Genomic DNA, 13,947 nt, shown 5'->3' on the forward strand with positions numbered 1-13,947 from the left:
GGATAGCAGTAGAAGATGGCCCAAGTCCTTGGGCCCCTGCACTCGTGTGGGAGACCTGGAAGAAGCACCTGGCTCCTGGCTTCGGATCGGTGCAGCTCCAGCCGTTGCAGCCATCTGGGGCGTGAACCAGCGGATGGAAGACCTCTCTCTCTGTCTTTACCTCTCCCTGTAACTCTTTCAAATAAATAAAATAAATTTTTTAAAAAACAAAGAGTCAGGGTACAGTAGAATGCCAATGCATAGATTCAGTCTTCTCCCCTCCCCTAGGGCTTCTTTAAAAAAAATGCACTTCTTTGAAAGACAGAGATACGAAGGGAGACACTGGAGAGGGAGAGAGAGGGAGAGAGGGAGAGAGAGAGAGAGGGAGAGAGAGAGAGAGGGAGGGAGAAGAAATCTTCCATCTGCTGGTTTACTCCCCTAAGCCAGGCTGAAGCCCGGAGCCTGGGACTCCACCTGGGTCTCCCATGTGGGTGGCAGGGGCTCAGGCCATCTGCTGCCGCCCTCCCAGGTGCATTAGCAGGGAGCTGGATTGGAGTGGAGCAGCCGGGACTTGAAACAGGTACTCTGATGTGGGATGCTGGCTCAGCAGGCAGTGGCTTAACCTACCGCACCACCACAATGCTGGCCCGTCTCCTAGGGTTTTGAGCCTATTTAGAAAATAAAAGCAGTGTAGCCCTTGCCCTGTACCCATTTCCCTCCCAGGGAGAGGAGCTGTTTTTGTCGGGCACTTACTGTGCACCAGGTAACACTTCCTCAACCCTTGCCCTGACCTGACAGGCAGGCATGATCACTGCCAGTCCCAGGTGGCAAAACTGTGTTGAGGCCACAAAGGGAAGTGACTGACCTTCCTGTGAGAGGGGCGGGGGTAGCGCGGGCAGCGCCAGCACGGGGCCCCAGAATAGCCAGACGGGCTCCCTCTCTTGAGGATTATGGTGTCGGGCAGGGTATCCCAGGGACAGTGGGCAGCTGGTCAAGACGTCCCCTGGCCCCTGCACTCGTTCTTGTCACTCTCCAAAGCATGCTGGGGCTCCCACTTCCGTGCACACAGCAACGACACCATGTGCATGTGCACTGCTCTTGGGGCTTCTGCAACGTCTCCTCCGTGGCAGGGATGGAGCAGGAACTGCCAGCATGGATGGAGAGGAATGAGACTTGAACACCAGTGTGACACTTGGCAGCTGTCCCCGCCTTCCGCCACCCCACCCCTAGACACACAAGCACGCACGCACTCTGGGGCTGAGAGCGGTTTCCTCCCTCAACCTCACTCCCTGCCTCCGCCTGCCTGCTGCCTCTCTTCTGCCTACTGCTGGGAGCTCCCTGCTCGCTCGGCAGGGCCTGGAATCCTGTGCCCTTTCTGTGCTCAGGTAAGGAGGTGGGGGCCCAGGGATGGGGTTGTCCTGGTGCCTCCCTGGATCCAACAGAGAAGGCACAGTTTTACCAGGAGAGAGGGCTCTTACCAATTAGGAGGCAGAGACCAGGGGAGGCTAGATGCTCAGAGGAGGGGACTGCATTTTCCCAGACCTTAACTGGATGCCAAACACAATGGTAAACCGTTCATGTTGTCTCTTTCAATGTGTGCAAGCCATTTGGGTGGCAAGATTACACTAGCAGGCTTAGGATAACTGATCCAAGTTCACCCAGCCAGGAGGTGAAGAGCTAAGATTCAAATCCAGGTCCTGGATTCCCAAAGTTTGTATTCTCTTCTCCCAGCTCCCTATCAAAGCATGACCCCAGCTGCTGCACCCCCTGGAGGTCTGGGGGCTGTCTCCATGTAGCTAGAGGGCCAGGTCTGGATGGTTCCCAGGGGTGCAGCAGGACTGTGCGCTCTGGGCAGCCCCAGGGGACTCAGACAGGAAGCGATGTTTCTGGGCACAGGGTGGGGAGGGTGGTGCACTTATCTGTCGGTGGGGAATGAGTCCCAGCCCCGTGGCTGCGGCCGAGGAGCACTGGGCATGTTGTTGAGCTTCTCAGAACCTGTTTTCTCTTCTGAAAAATAGGGTCTCATTGCGAGTGTATTTGCTCTATAAGCCCAAAAACTTAGGAATTATGGCCACTTTCAGGGTGTGCAGGCCCAGCTGCTCCCCTCCCACCTGCCTGCAGACCCTTGACCCCAAGGCCTTGTCTCCCAGGGAAACTCCAGTTTTGTATGTCAGGTTACTACCCTAAAGGACTGTGGTCCCTGGAGAGGAATCCACTTTCTCACCCTGGACGACAGTTTTCTTGCCCCCCCCCCACCCATTATCTCTAAGCAAGGATAGAGCCCCAGCCGCATTCGCGTTCTCCACTGTTGCTCCTGTACATGGTTCTGCAGTTTGGGTGACTGGGCCAGGTACTTGTACATATCAGCCTCAGTTTCCTGTTCTGTAAAATGGGATGGAGCAGACCCGTGACATGAGAGTGCCTCTTGGAAGGATCTGCTGCAATCCTTGCTGTGGCCTGGGAACCCAGCACAACTAGAGCACCCCCCAACCCCCACAGGGAGTGGCCCACTTGATTCCTCACTGGAGGGTCTGGGGTTCTTGGGGAGGCTGCGAGCACGCACATCCCAGCACGGTGCCTCTACTAGAGCCTGGCTTGTCCAGCAGGTCCCTGAGCAGCTGCTTGGCACCTCCTGTGTGAGCAGGCGTGGGTTTGAGGGCATCAAGGAGGGAGCAGGGTTGAGTTTCCTGCGGCAGGCAGGGATGAGATTCTTGGCCCCTGGGCTCCTAGGGCCCCCATCAGGTGGTTCCTCCTGCAGGGCTCACGCCCTCCTCTTATCTTATTTCCTCTCCTACTTGCGGAGGAGGGGCGAGTTTTCTCTTTGCAGCCAACACACTCAATCTGCCACTATGGTGGACGCCAAGGGTGCTGGAAGCATCTGCAGAGAGGCAAGGTTGGGGGTGCTGTGAGTGGGAAGGGGTGGCCCAGACTGCTCCTCTCTGGACCCTACTCCCCCACCGGGGCCCAGAGTCATCCCACAGGGGTTCTGGGGAGTGGGTAAAGGAGTCCTTGGTGGCCGACCCCGCTGTCTTGGATCTTTTGCTTAATAATCACATGACACCGGTACAGCCTTGCTGTGTGCGTTCTACACGCTTTAGTGTATTAACTCATTTAACTCTTCCAGTTAAGCTACCCTATGAGCCAGGTACTGTCAGGACTGCTACCCAAGCCACATGGGGAGAAAACCGGCGCAGGGAGGGTCAATGCCTTGCCTGAGGTTGTACAGGGAGGAGGAGGGGGAGCTGGAATGTTATCTCCCATCCCAGCCAACCCCAGCGCCTTTTCCCCACCACAACGCTCCCCTGGGTGCCTCCTCCCTGTCCCCACAGGGCCCCACCATGTTGGCCAACGCCACGCTGAAGCCGCTGTGCCCCCTCCTGGAGCAGATGAGCCAGCTGCAGAGCCACAGCAACTCCAGCATCCGCTACATGGACCACGCCTCGGTGCTGCTGCACGGGCTGGCGGGGGTGCTGGGCCTGGTGGAGAACGGACTCATCATCTTCCTGGTGGGCTTCCGCATGCGCCAGACCGTGGTCACCACCTGGGTGCTGCACCTGGCGCTGTCCGACCTGCTGGCCGCCGCCTCCCTCCCCTTCTTCACCTACTTCCTGGCCGTGGGCCACTCGTGGGAGCTGGGCACCCCTTTCTGCAAGCTGCACTCCTCTGTTTTCTTCCTCAACATGTTTGCCACGGGCTTCCTCCTCAGCGCCATCAGCCTGGACCGCTGCCTGCAGGTGGTGCGGCCCGTGTGGGCGCAGAACCACCGCACGGTGGCCGCGGCGCACCGACTCTGCCTGGCGCTCTGGGCCCTGGCAGTGCTCAACACCGTGCCCTACTTCGTGTTCCGTGACACCATCCCGCGGCGGGACGGGCGCATCATGTGCTACTACAACGTCTTGCTGCTGAGCCCCGGGCCGGACCTCGATGCCACCTGCAACTGGCGCCAGGCGGCCCTGGCGATCAGCAAGTTCCTACTGGCCTTCCTGGTGCCGCTGGTCATCATCGCCTCCAGCCACGCGGCCGTGAGCGTGCAGCTGCGCCACCGCGGCCGGCCGCGGTCCGGCCGCTTCGTGCGTCTGGTGGCCGCCGTGGTGGCGGCCTTTGCGCTCTGCTGGGGGCCCTACCACGCCTTCAGCTTGATAGAGGCGCGGGCGCACGCGGTGCCGTCGCTGCGGCCGCTCGCCTGGCGCGGGCTGCCCTTCGTCACCAGCCTGGCCTTCCTCAACAGCGTGCTCAACCCGCTGCTTTACGTGCTCACCTGCCCCGACGTGCTGCGCAAGCTGCGGCGATCGCTGCGCTCGGTGCTGGAGAGCGTGCTGCTGGACGACAGCGAGACCGGCCTCGACTCCCGCCGCCGCCGCCGCCGCACCTCCTCCACCGCCACCTCCGCCACCTCCTTCTCGCTGCGCAGCCACCTGCCACCCGCGCTCTGCCCCGCGCGCCTCCCGGGATGGCTGAGGCGCGGCAGCGCAGCGACCCCGCAAAAGGCCCAGGCCCGCGATGAGAGGGGACCCCTGAACTCGGCGGTGAGCACCACCTCCGAGTAGGACCCGAGGTGGAACATCGCGGTTAGAACGTAGACATCCAGCCTCCAGCCTCCCGGTCCCGGGGTGGCTCCCGGTGGCTCAGGGAGTCAGTTAAAGTAGTTTTCCCAAACGTGGCCGGGCCTAGGATTCCCCGGTGTTACGGTGCAGTTTGGCTCAGCAGCTGTGTGTTGGGGCCAGGCACCCCCCTTGCCTGCACCACACTTGGAGTGACAGGTTGATGTCCTATCCTCAAACTAAGGCAGCAGTCCCAAGGGTGCACCTCCCGGGATGGGGAAAGCTGGGGTTCCGTGTAACCAGGGGTGTATATCAAGCAGTGAGAGGGAAGCTTGGAGAGCGCTGGCTGTTCCTCGCTCCTCCACCTCAGCCATTTAGCCAATGTTTATTGAGCTCTGGCTGCTTTATCCCAGCCATTGATTCCAGTGTTTACAGGTGAGCCAAGGAGGCTGAGCCCGGCTAAGGGAATCACCCAAAGCTTGGGTGCCACTGAGGACAGGGTCTGCTCTCTCCCCTGAAGGGTGCCCACCTACCATCTGGTGGATGAAAGAGCATCCTGGGACCCACCCAGGTACGATGGTCTTCAGTCTTTAGTGTGGAGAATGTGGCACCTCACAGCTCACCTGACCACGGCACCCTGAGCCCTGTGCAGGCCTGTGTTCTGCAGGATGCCTGCTGGGCATTTGGGAATCCAAGATCTTTGTAGCACCTGCTGGGGGCCAGCCAGCGCTCCCAACCCTGTGTAGATGAAGTAACCCGTGTCCCTGTCCTCGCATTTGCACTGTATTTACTTCCTCTTTTAGCCAGTACTGTCACAGCCTGATGGGCACGAGTTACTCAGACTCTAGGGGCTTTGGCAAGTCTGGGGTCCGAGAGGAAACCTGGCTCTCCCCCGGCTCCCAGGGCTGAGAAGTGGGGAGGAACCGTGGACTGGAGGGTGGAGACCACTGCTGTAACTCTCCCTCTCAGGGACAGATAGAGCTGGGGGCTGGGACATTTGTCTGGTGGAAGAACTGGGATGAAAAACTCTCTGACAACCGTGGTCCAGTGCTCCTGACGTCACTGAAGGCTGGGTCCACTAAGGCTGGGCTAGATGGGGGCAGGCCACGCCAGGGCAGCTGCCGGGCAAAGCAGAGACAGACGCCACCCAGCCTCCCTCCAGCTTAGCACTTTCCCATGTGCCACCGCATGTTTCACTTATCTAAGTTTCTTCCATCAGAATAAAAGCTCCAGGATGTATTCCACTTGTTTATTACATTTCTCCATCAGAATGAAAACTCCTCGACGTGGTCTGTTGACTGTATTCCCGGGTGCCTAGCTCAGGCCTGGGCACAACACCCGTTCAGTACCTGTCTCTGTCACAGACTGGACCAGCACGGATTAGATTCTTGGGGCTTCTGCAGGGCCTGGCACGAGAAGCCTGGCTCCCTGAACCTCCCCACTTTCATCTTTCAGTGTTGGAAAGTGGGGCGGAGCCGGGGTCACTGGGCTGTGGAGGTGGCCACAGCAGCCTTTGGGAAAGCACGGAGATGGGGGGACAGATCTGGGAGTCCTGACTGCTGGCCTCCAGGCCCCGGAGATGGACATACACAGCATACTGAGGAACCAGAAGAACTTCCTGCTCTTGGTCTGAAGGCACTTGGAGAAGGAGGGATAAGGGAGGGAGTAGCCGACCTCTTCCCTCCTCCCAGTCTCTGCCAGGTGCCAGGACCCTTCAGGGCTGAGCCCAAGAGGCCCAGAAGCCCCATCTAGGGTGGTCCCAGGTCTGGGGCCACAGAGCTGGATGCCAGCTCCGGCAGAGGCTCGAGACTGCAGGAGCTGACGCGCTTGTTGGCCGTGGAGAGCCCGGCTGTGCTGAGCTCAGACCTTGGCGGCTGGCCGCTGCGGCGGCTGCTTCTGCAGCAGGGCCAGGGTGTCCCGCTTCTCAATGGAGCGCAGCTGCTTCTTCTTTGCCCGCTTGAGCTTGGCCGGGTTTCGGATCTGGGAATGGGGGGAGGGGAGGGCATTAGAGCAGCTGGAGTCTCTGTCCCCATTCCCTAGCAGGCTGGTGTCCGCGGGGGTGTGAGAGCAGGACGTGGAGCTGGGGGGCCGAGGCACCCCAAACACCACATCCGTCCCAGCTGCGGTGTGCACGCCCGCAGGGGGACGGGGGAGGTGAGACACTCACCACTTGGACGACCTCTGCCTTCCGCTCATTCTCCAGGCGCCGCTTCAGGTTCTCAGCCCGGCGCTGTTTCTTCTCCTGGAACAACAGGGGGAGGGGAGTTGAGTCTGGGGGCCAAGGCGGCCCTGGTTTCTCAGTGGAGTGAGAGCTGCAGACTTCCGGGCACAGAGGGGATGGTCTTCTCTCTGGGCTCCAGGTTGTTCCTGGTGGTGAGTGGGAGGCCAGCGGGGGACATCCCGTGCCCAAGGGTCTGCGGTGGGGGTGAGTTACTGACTCCACAGCAGACGCTGGGACCTGGACAGGTGGTGGAGGGCAGGGGCTTCCACAGGAGGGCTGGGTGGTCCGCAATCAGGAAACTTCCTAATGCAGACAGTGCCCACCCTCATACCTCCCTCTCCGTCAGCTGTCAAGGGAGAAGAGGTGGGCTCTCCCTCTCCCTTGAGGCCCACGTGCCAGAGAATGCAAGGCCAGGTGAGGGCGGGCTCCTGAGAGCTCCCAGGAGGGGTGGAGCGGCTGAGCTGCAGAGGGGCCTTGGGACTGTCTGGCCTGGGATCCAGTCTTGACTCTGCTACCTCCTAAACAGGAGACTGGCTAAGTCCCTGTGTACTACCTTCCCTTTCAAGTGAGAACGACCATGGCACCTACTTCCCAGGATTATTTTTGGAGCTAAGCAAGAGAACACACGTGTAGGATTGCAACAGGAATCCAGAGGGAGTGCGTTTTGGGGACAGGAAGGCCCAGGGTTTCTTGATCATGCTCACTCTGTACCCTGGCAGGGCTTGCAGGGATGTTGGCTGCAAGGCCTCTGCATGGGCAGGGGCCTCTCTTGGCTTTGGCAGCTCAGGGCAGTGGCAGCCCATGGGGAGAAATGAGAAGTGTGACAGGGGCAGGTTGGGCTGGGCAGGAGCAGCAACCTGAAGGAGGGTAGGAGGGCAGCCGTGTCCTGCTCCAAGGAGCTGAGGCCCCAGAGGAAGTAAGGTTATGGTGGCAACCATTGTCCCTGTGCCGCTGGCTGAGCCGGGGGACTCCCAGCAGGGGACAACAAGCCACTGACTGGCCTGCTCCCTTTTCTCAGTGGCCAGGGGCGAGTTAACTGTGGCTCAGGGCTCCTCCTTTGCTCCTGGGGTCAGTAGGCCAGTAGCATTTCCTGATAACCCTGGTGCTGGGGGTGGGGCAGCGTTGCTGGGCGATGCCACTGCCGCTGCCACCACCACCACCACCTTTCTCTGGTGTTACCTGCAGAGTGCCCCCTTCCGTCCGTTCCATGGGCTTCCTGGAAACTGAAGATGCTGGGTGTGACCCTCTAGCGGACCGCAGGGGAGGCCTGCTGTCCATGTCACTGGTGTGTGGAGTGGCAGCCACATATTGGCAACAAGGTGTTTCCAGTCTGTAAGGCCTTCCCAGCTGAGCAGGTCCCAGGAGATCGACCCTGACCCACCACACCGAGGGCTCCCATAGCCGGGAAGGCCACCCAGCCTTCCTGATCTCAAAGAGGCCCAGACTGGGCTCAGCCCGCACTTCTGTCCTGGCTGGCTCCCCCAGGCTGGGGAATGTCTCTGACCAGGTTCACCTCCCCATGCACCTGTGCCTGCCACAGCAGACACGGCCGGCCCAGAGCTCCAGCCTCCACCTGCCCTGCCCCCACCTGGCGACGCTGCTCCTTCTCCTCCTCCAGGTGCCGGGCAAACTCCTTGGTCAGCTTCCTCTCCTGCCGCTCCTTCATCTTGCGCTGCCAGGAGGTGCGCAGGGGCTTGTCCTGAACCATCTGGGAGAACCTGGGATGGGGAGAGGGGGCACCTGCAGGTCTGTGGGCCGCTCGCCACATGCTCCTGCCTCTCCTGGCACTCAGCCCTCCAGGTCTGCAGACACCCGGGCCAGGACATGCCCTGATGGCTCAGCTGCCATTTCCCAAGCCTCCTCTCTCCCTTTATAGAGGAACAAACCATGGCTCAGAAATGTTAAATCACTGCCAAGCCCATCTTGTTCCTGAGTCACAGGCAGGACTTGAACCCCTGTCTGTCACCACAGCGCCCAAGCCACATGTGCTCTGCTGACCGGCAGGCCTGGGTGTGAATGCCTCTGGGGACGGGGCACTCACTCCCTACAGAGGGGGCCCCTCCACTACTGAATGGTGGGCCCAGTCCCTTGTAAGGTTCCCACTCTGTCCAGGCAGAGACATGAGGGTGGGGTGTCAGGGCAGTCTAGATTTTTCTAAGAGTGATGAGGACTTCAGAGTCGTAGGAGAAACGAGGTCCTCTGTGTTTGGGTACAGACTGGAAAGGATTCCTGAGGGGATGAGGTATCCAGGATGGACGTTAAATATTCCAAGGAGGGGTGTAGCAGGTAGAGCTGCCAGACTCCGCCCCTTTGTTCCCAAGGGCTCCTTCCCATCAGCCCCAACACTTCACTTCCTTCACCCCAACAGACATTTACTGAGTACATACTACGGGGGCCTCACGCCTGCCTTTAAGGTCACAGTTCAATTCAGGGCAGATCTACAGAGAGAAGCTAAAGGGATTTTTTTTTTAATCATAAAGGCAAATAACTGTAATCTATCCTGGCGGGTGAAGATATCCCTGCGTGTAAGAAGTAGTATCCTTTCTGCCTCCTTCTTGGAGAAAGCAGACAGCAGCAAGCGTTTGCTGAATGAAGACGCAGCTGAAGGGGCTAGGAGAGAGGCCAGAGAGACGACCGCCGAGGGCCTGCGCTCACCAGCCCTGGCATCCCAGGGCACACTGCCACGTTCTGGTTATACCTGCCGGTCTGCGGACCTCTCCTCCGACTCGTCTGTCTTCTTCAAGCTGCCCCAGGGACAAGGCAGGGCCCCAGCAGCACAGAGAGGCACCTCGCCCCTGCTCAGGCTGTCCCCCGCCTCACCTCTTCTTGGAGCGGTCCTTCCACACCCGTCCGGATTTCGGCTTCCCCTTCGGGATGACGGGGATCTGCTCCTTCTTCAGCTTCTTGGACGCTGGGCCCTGGGCGGAGGAACCGTGCTGCTTCTTTCCCCAGGGGCCGGCTGTCTGCGTCTCCCCGGCCGCAGGGGGCTGGCTTGGCTCACGCTGGCCGCGGGGGGAGCCGGGCGCCTGCGGTAACCGCTCCTGCAGTGGCCGCGAGGGCTCCGGACCCGGCGCCTGCTGACCAGGGTGCGGCTCTGGTGATTCTGGGCCCAGCTGCGGCTGGGAAGACCCCGGGGTCAGGTCCTCCCTACTCCGGGCCAAGGTCAAGTCCAGCTCTCCTTGGCCCTGGGGGAACCCTGGTGCTTTCCCACATGGCTTTGGCTGACGCTGGGGGGGTTCAGGATTCAACTCCGGCTGTCTTCGAGGAGATTCCAGGCCTGCCTCTTGCTGACGCGGGGGTGACTGTGGGCCAGGCTCTGGCCGCCCCAAGCCCGCATCCTGCCGCGGACTGGGTGATCCCGGGCTCGTCTCCTGCCGAAGTCGAGGAGACGATGGGCCGGGCTGCAGCACACCCTGAAGAGACTCAGGCTCCCTCGTTTCTCCTCCGTTCGACTCGACCTCCACAAGGGCCCGTCTCACCTGCGAAAGTGACGTGAGGCGCCCGGTGGACTCAGGGTTTAGGCCCCCGAGTCGCCGGCTGCGTCTAAGTGGTGTATCCATGGCCCAGCCCGAAAGTTTTCAACTTGGAGCCCACGTGTAGTCCCTGCGGCCTCTGGGTCTACGGCGCCTTCCTATGACGTCATACGCCGCCACGTCTGTCCCGGGCAGGAGGGGGCTGTTGCTGGGGAAGCCATATTTGTGAGGGGCGGAGAGGCGGAGTCGTCGGCTTGGCGGGGGCTGGGCTTAGCAGGCGCAGGCGCAGTGCGTGGGATTAGCATTTGCCTTTCTTTCATACCCAGTTTTCCGGACAGAGGGTCGGAGAAGGGAGAGTGCAAGAAGGGAAGTTGGGGGCGGGAACCCATTTCTGGGAGAGAAGAGGATTGGGAAAAGCTCCATGGGAGTCCGTCCCGTGCGGTTGCTCAGGGTCCTGGCCCTCTTTGGGCCTGAGTTTTCTCCTTTGTGACAACAGTGTTTTTTTTTTTTTTTAAGATTTATTTATTTATTTGAAAGAATTACACACAGAGAGAAGGAGAGGCGCCGGGGGTGGTGGTGGTGGTGGTAGTCTTCCATCCCCTGGCCCACTCCCCAGTTGACCGATCTGAAGCCAGGAGCCAGGAGCTTCTTCCGGGTCTCCCACATGGGTGCAGGGGCTCAAGGACTTGGACCATCTTCCACTGCTTTCCCAGGCCATAGCAGAGAGCTGGTCAGAAGTGGAGCAGCCGGGATTCGAATGAGTGTCCATATGGGATGCCGGCACTGCAGGTGGCAGCCTCACCTGCTATGGCACAGCCCCGAACAACAGTGGTTTTGCGCCAGCGATCCTGTCGGAGTGCTGACTGCCGGAGTGAGTGGCTTGGGCATCGCACCCCGGCTGTCCCTTCCTGACTGTGCTTTCGTGCTCAGTCCGTGGCTCCCCCCGTCCCACGTGTAAACCTTTTGAGAGAAGTTTGGTATCAGTAAGATGCACCACTGTTGTCCCATGGTTGGGCCATCCCTGAGCGCCTGTGTGTGAACCTCCCCCTCCTCCTGTTGGTTTCACCTGGAAGGTGTGTTGCACACTGAGTGCTTGTGGCCTGGCCAGTGGGCAGGATTTTGGCGCCTGGAGGAGACTGACTCGAGGCCCCTTTGCGTGGGAGCTATGATTTATTCCCAGCACCCTTTTTTCTTAGGAAAAACGTTTTGGAAGTGATTAACTGCATCTCAGCTCTTTCCAATGTTATTCTTGGACCGGCTTGGGGATGGCCTTCAGCGTTCCCAGGAATGGGATTAGGAGAGGGCCTGGGAAGTTGTCCAAGGTTACCCAGCCAGGGTGTCTCAGCATTGAGCCCAGCCTGCACCTGCTGAGTCATTCTGCTGCCGAATGGAGTGTCCGCTGGGACACGGGGTGTCTTTTCTCCTGGACAAAGGTCCCTGGGGAATGGTGAAGTGGACTGCCAATCCTTTATAATCATCCCGCCTGTTAGCCTGTGCCACGGCCTCAAATATGCCTCCCAGTGGATTCCACCCGAGTCCTCCCTAGGGGACGGTTGTGGCCTGGCTTCTCCCCTGTCCCTCCACGTCGACAGAGATGGAGCCAACTGTGTGCACTGATCCCGTGGTCAGTTCCTGCCCCCGTGCCCTTCCAAGAAGCTCCGTCTGTAGGCTCAGTGCCCTTGTCTCCCGTCCCCCCAGTGCAGAAGCAGGTCAGACACTGTCTCGCCCAGCTCTCCCAATTCTCAGATGAGTGGGATCCATCCAGTTTCTTTCTTTTTCTTTCTTTTTTTTAAGATTTATTTATTTATTTGAAAAGCAGAGTTACAGAGAGGCAGAGGGAGAGAGAGAGAGAGAGAGAGAGGTTTTCCATCCTATGGTTCACTCCCTGGATTGCTGCAATGGCCAGAGAGCTGTGCTGGTCTGTAGCCAGGAGCCAGGAGCCAGGAGCTTCATCTGGGTCTCCCATGCAGGTGCAGGGGCCCATGGACTTAGATCATCTTCTACTGCTTTCCCGGGTCATAGCAGAGAGCCAGTTCAGAAATGGAGCAGCCGGGACTCGAACTGGTGCCCATATGTGATGATGGCACTGCAGGCGGTGGCTTTATCCTCTATGCCACAGCGCCGGCCCCCATCCAGTTTCTTAATTTCCCTGCCCTTGCAGGGAGACCTAAATGGTCCGGTGCTCGTAATCACACCAGGAAGTGTTATCAGGGCAACTGGAGAACCTGTGGGTCTCCCACTGTGGTGGCCCTACTTCCCGACTTTTGTCCCCAGCTGGAAGGATCACGCTCAAGTGCCAATTAGATTGCAACCAGCCTGCTTACAAAATCAGAAAGGGGCCGGCGCTGTGGCGTAGCAGGTAAAGCTGCTGCCTGCAGTGCTGGCATCCCATATGGGCACTGGTTCGAGTCCCGGCTGTTCCACTTCCGATCCAGCTCTCTGCTGTGGCCTGGGAAAGCAATAGAAGATGGCCCAAGTCCTTGTGTTCCTGCATCCACATGGGAGACCTGGAAGAAGCTCCTGGCTCCTGGCTTCGGATGGGCACAGCTCCAGCCATTGCAGCCAATTGAGGAGTGAACCAGCAGATAGAAGACCTCTCTCTCTCTGCCTCTCCTTTTCTCTCTGTGTCACTCTGACTTTCAAATAAAAAGACATCAGAAGGTGGTCTCAGGTCCCCACCAGGGTGGTGAGAGAGGGGCAAGTCTTCCAGAGGGGAGCCCTTTGGGTGTGTCTCAGGAGTGTGTGAAGGTGCTTAATCAGCATCGGCCTCAGGTGAGCTCCGCCCCGGAACCCCTCGCTCCCACGTGAGCTTGATTTGTCATTGTCATTCTGCGGGGTATGCAGAGGCCTGGAGGGGCTCCTGTAGGTGGAGAGGAGCCTGGTTTCCCACAGTCCTCTGCTCCCTACCGCAGCATCCAGCTTCCTTGCCTGCAGAAGATATGGGGGGGTTGCCTGCAGATACCCCCAGCAGGGTTGATCCCCAGCTGCCCACGAAGGTAGCCTAGACTCTTTTGATTTCCTCCCCATCTCACTTTTCCACTCCCCCCCTTTTTTTTACAGGCAGAGTGGACAGTGAGAGAGAGACAGAGAGAAAGGTCTTCCTTATGCCCTTGGTTCACCCTCCAATGGCCGCCACGGCCGGCGCACTGCGCTGATCTGAAGGCAGGAGCCAGGTGCTTCTCCTGGTCTCCCATGGGGTGCAGGGCCCAAGCACTTGGGCCATCCTCCACTGCACTCCCTGGCCACAGCAGAGAGCTGGCCTGGAAGAGGGGCAACAGGGAAAGAACCCGGCACCCCGACCAGGACTAGAACCCGGTGTGCCAGCGCCGCTAGGTGGAGGATTAGCCTATTGAGCCGTGGCGCCGGCCTCCACTCCCTTAAGGTACATGCTGGGATCATTTTTCAACAGCCTGCACTTAAATCCCTTTTTCGGAGTCAGCTGCTGGAGGAACCCAGCCTTAAACTCTGGGGCAAGCAAAATCCACTTACTTTCTACAACAACCCTGTGAGGCAGATGCCATTATGACTGTCGTGTTACAGACAGCAGCGCCTCGCTGCCCTCTGACTGGCCCGCATGTGGGCTTGCTTGCCCATTCCCCTCACCTACCCTGCGCTGTGCCCCGGGAGGTGCTGAGTGCATGTCGCACATGCTGTGCAGAGTGTGCTGAGCCAGCGATGCCTGGCTTGCCTCTGTATCATGAGATCTGCTGACAAGGAAGCAGAGTGACCGCAG

At 59.4% G+C, this 13,947-nt stretch overlaps 2 protein-coding genes across 3 annotated transcripts; one reads left to right on the forward strand and one right to left on the reverse strand.

Annotated features, from left to right (window-relative positions):
* Positions 1-789: 789 nt before the first annotated feature.
* Positions 790-5,759, forward strand: PTGDR2 (prostaglandin D2 receptor 2). The gene is made up of 2 exons (XM_008272029.5): positions 790-1,364; positions 3,309-5,759. Exons 1-2 carry the CDS (start codon positions 930-932, stop codon positions 4,524-4,526), a joined length of 1,653 nt encoding a protein of 550 aa, XP_008270251.4. The 5' UTR covers positions 790-929; the 3' UTR covers positions 4,527-5,759.
* On the reverse strand, positions 5,756-10,429 carry CCDC86 (coiled-coil domain containing 86). Of its 2 annotated transcripts, none has more exons than XM_051854729.3 (4): positions 9,562-10,429; positions 8,330-8,459; positions 6,688-6,762; positions 5,756-6,500 (listed from the first exon to the last, which is right to left on the reverse strand). In XM_051854729.3, exons 1-4 carry the CDS (start codon positions 10,299-10,301, stop codon positions 6,381-6,383), a joined length of 1,065 nt encoding a protein of 354 aa, XP_051710689.3. In that variant the 5' UTR covers positions 10,302-10,429; the 3' UTR covers positions 5,756-6,380. The 2 variants fall into 2 exon arrangements, with proteins under 2 accessions (XP_051710689.3, XP_089164423.1); XM_089308297.1 differs by having other exon boundaries at positions 9,440-10,357.
* Positions 10,430-13,947: the final 3,518 nt, after the last annotated feature.

Source organism: Oryctolagus cuniculus, chromosome 1 (genome assembly GCF_051225735.1).
Source record: "Oryctolagus cuniculus isolate XC-2025 breed Fujian yellow rabbit chromosome 1, ASM5122573v1, whole genome shotgun sequence".
NCBI classification, from domain to species: Eukaryota; Metazoa; Chordata; class Mammalia; order Lagomorpha; family Leporidae; genus Oryctolagus; species Oryctolagus cuniculus.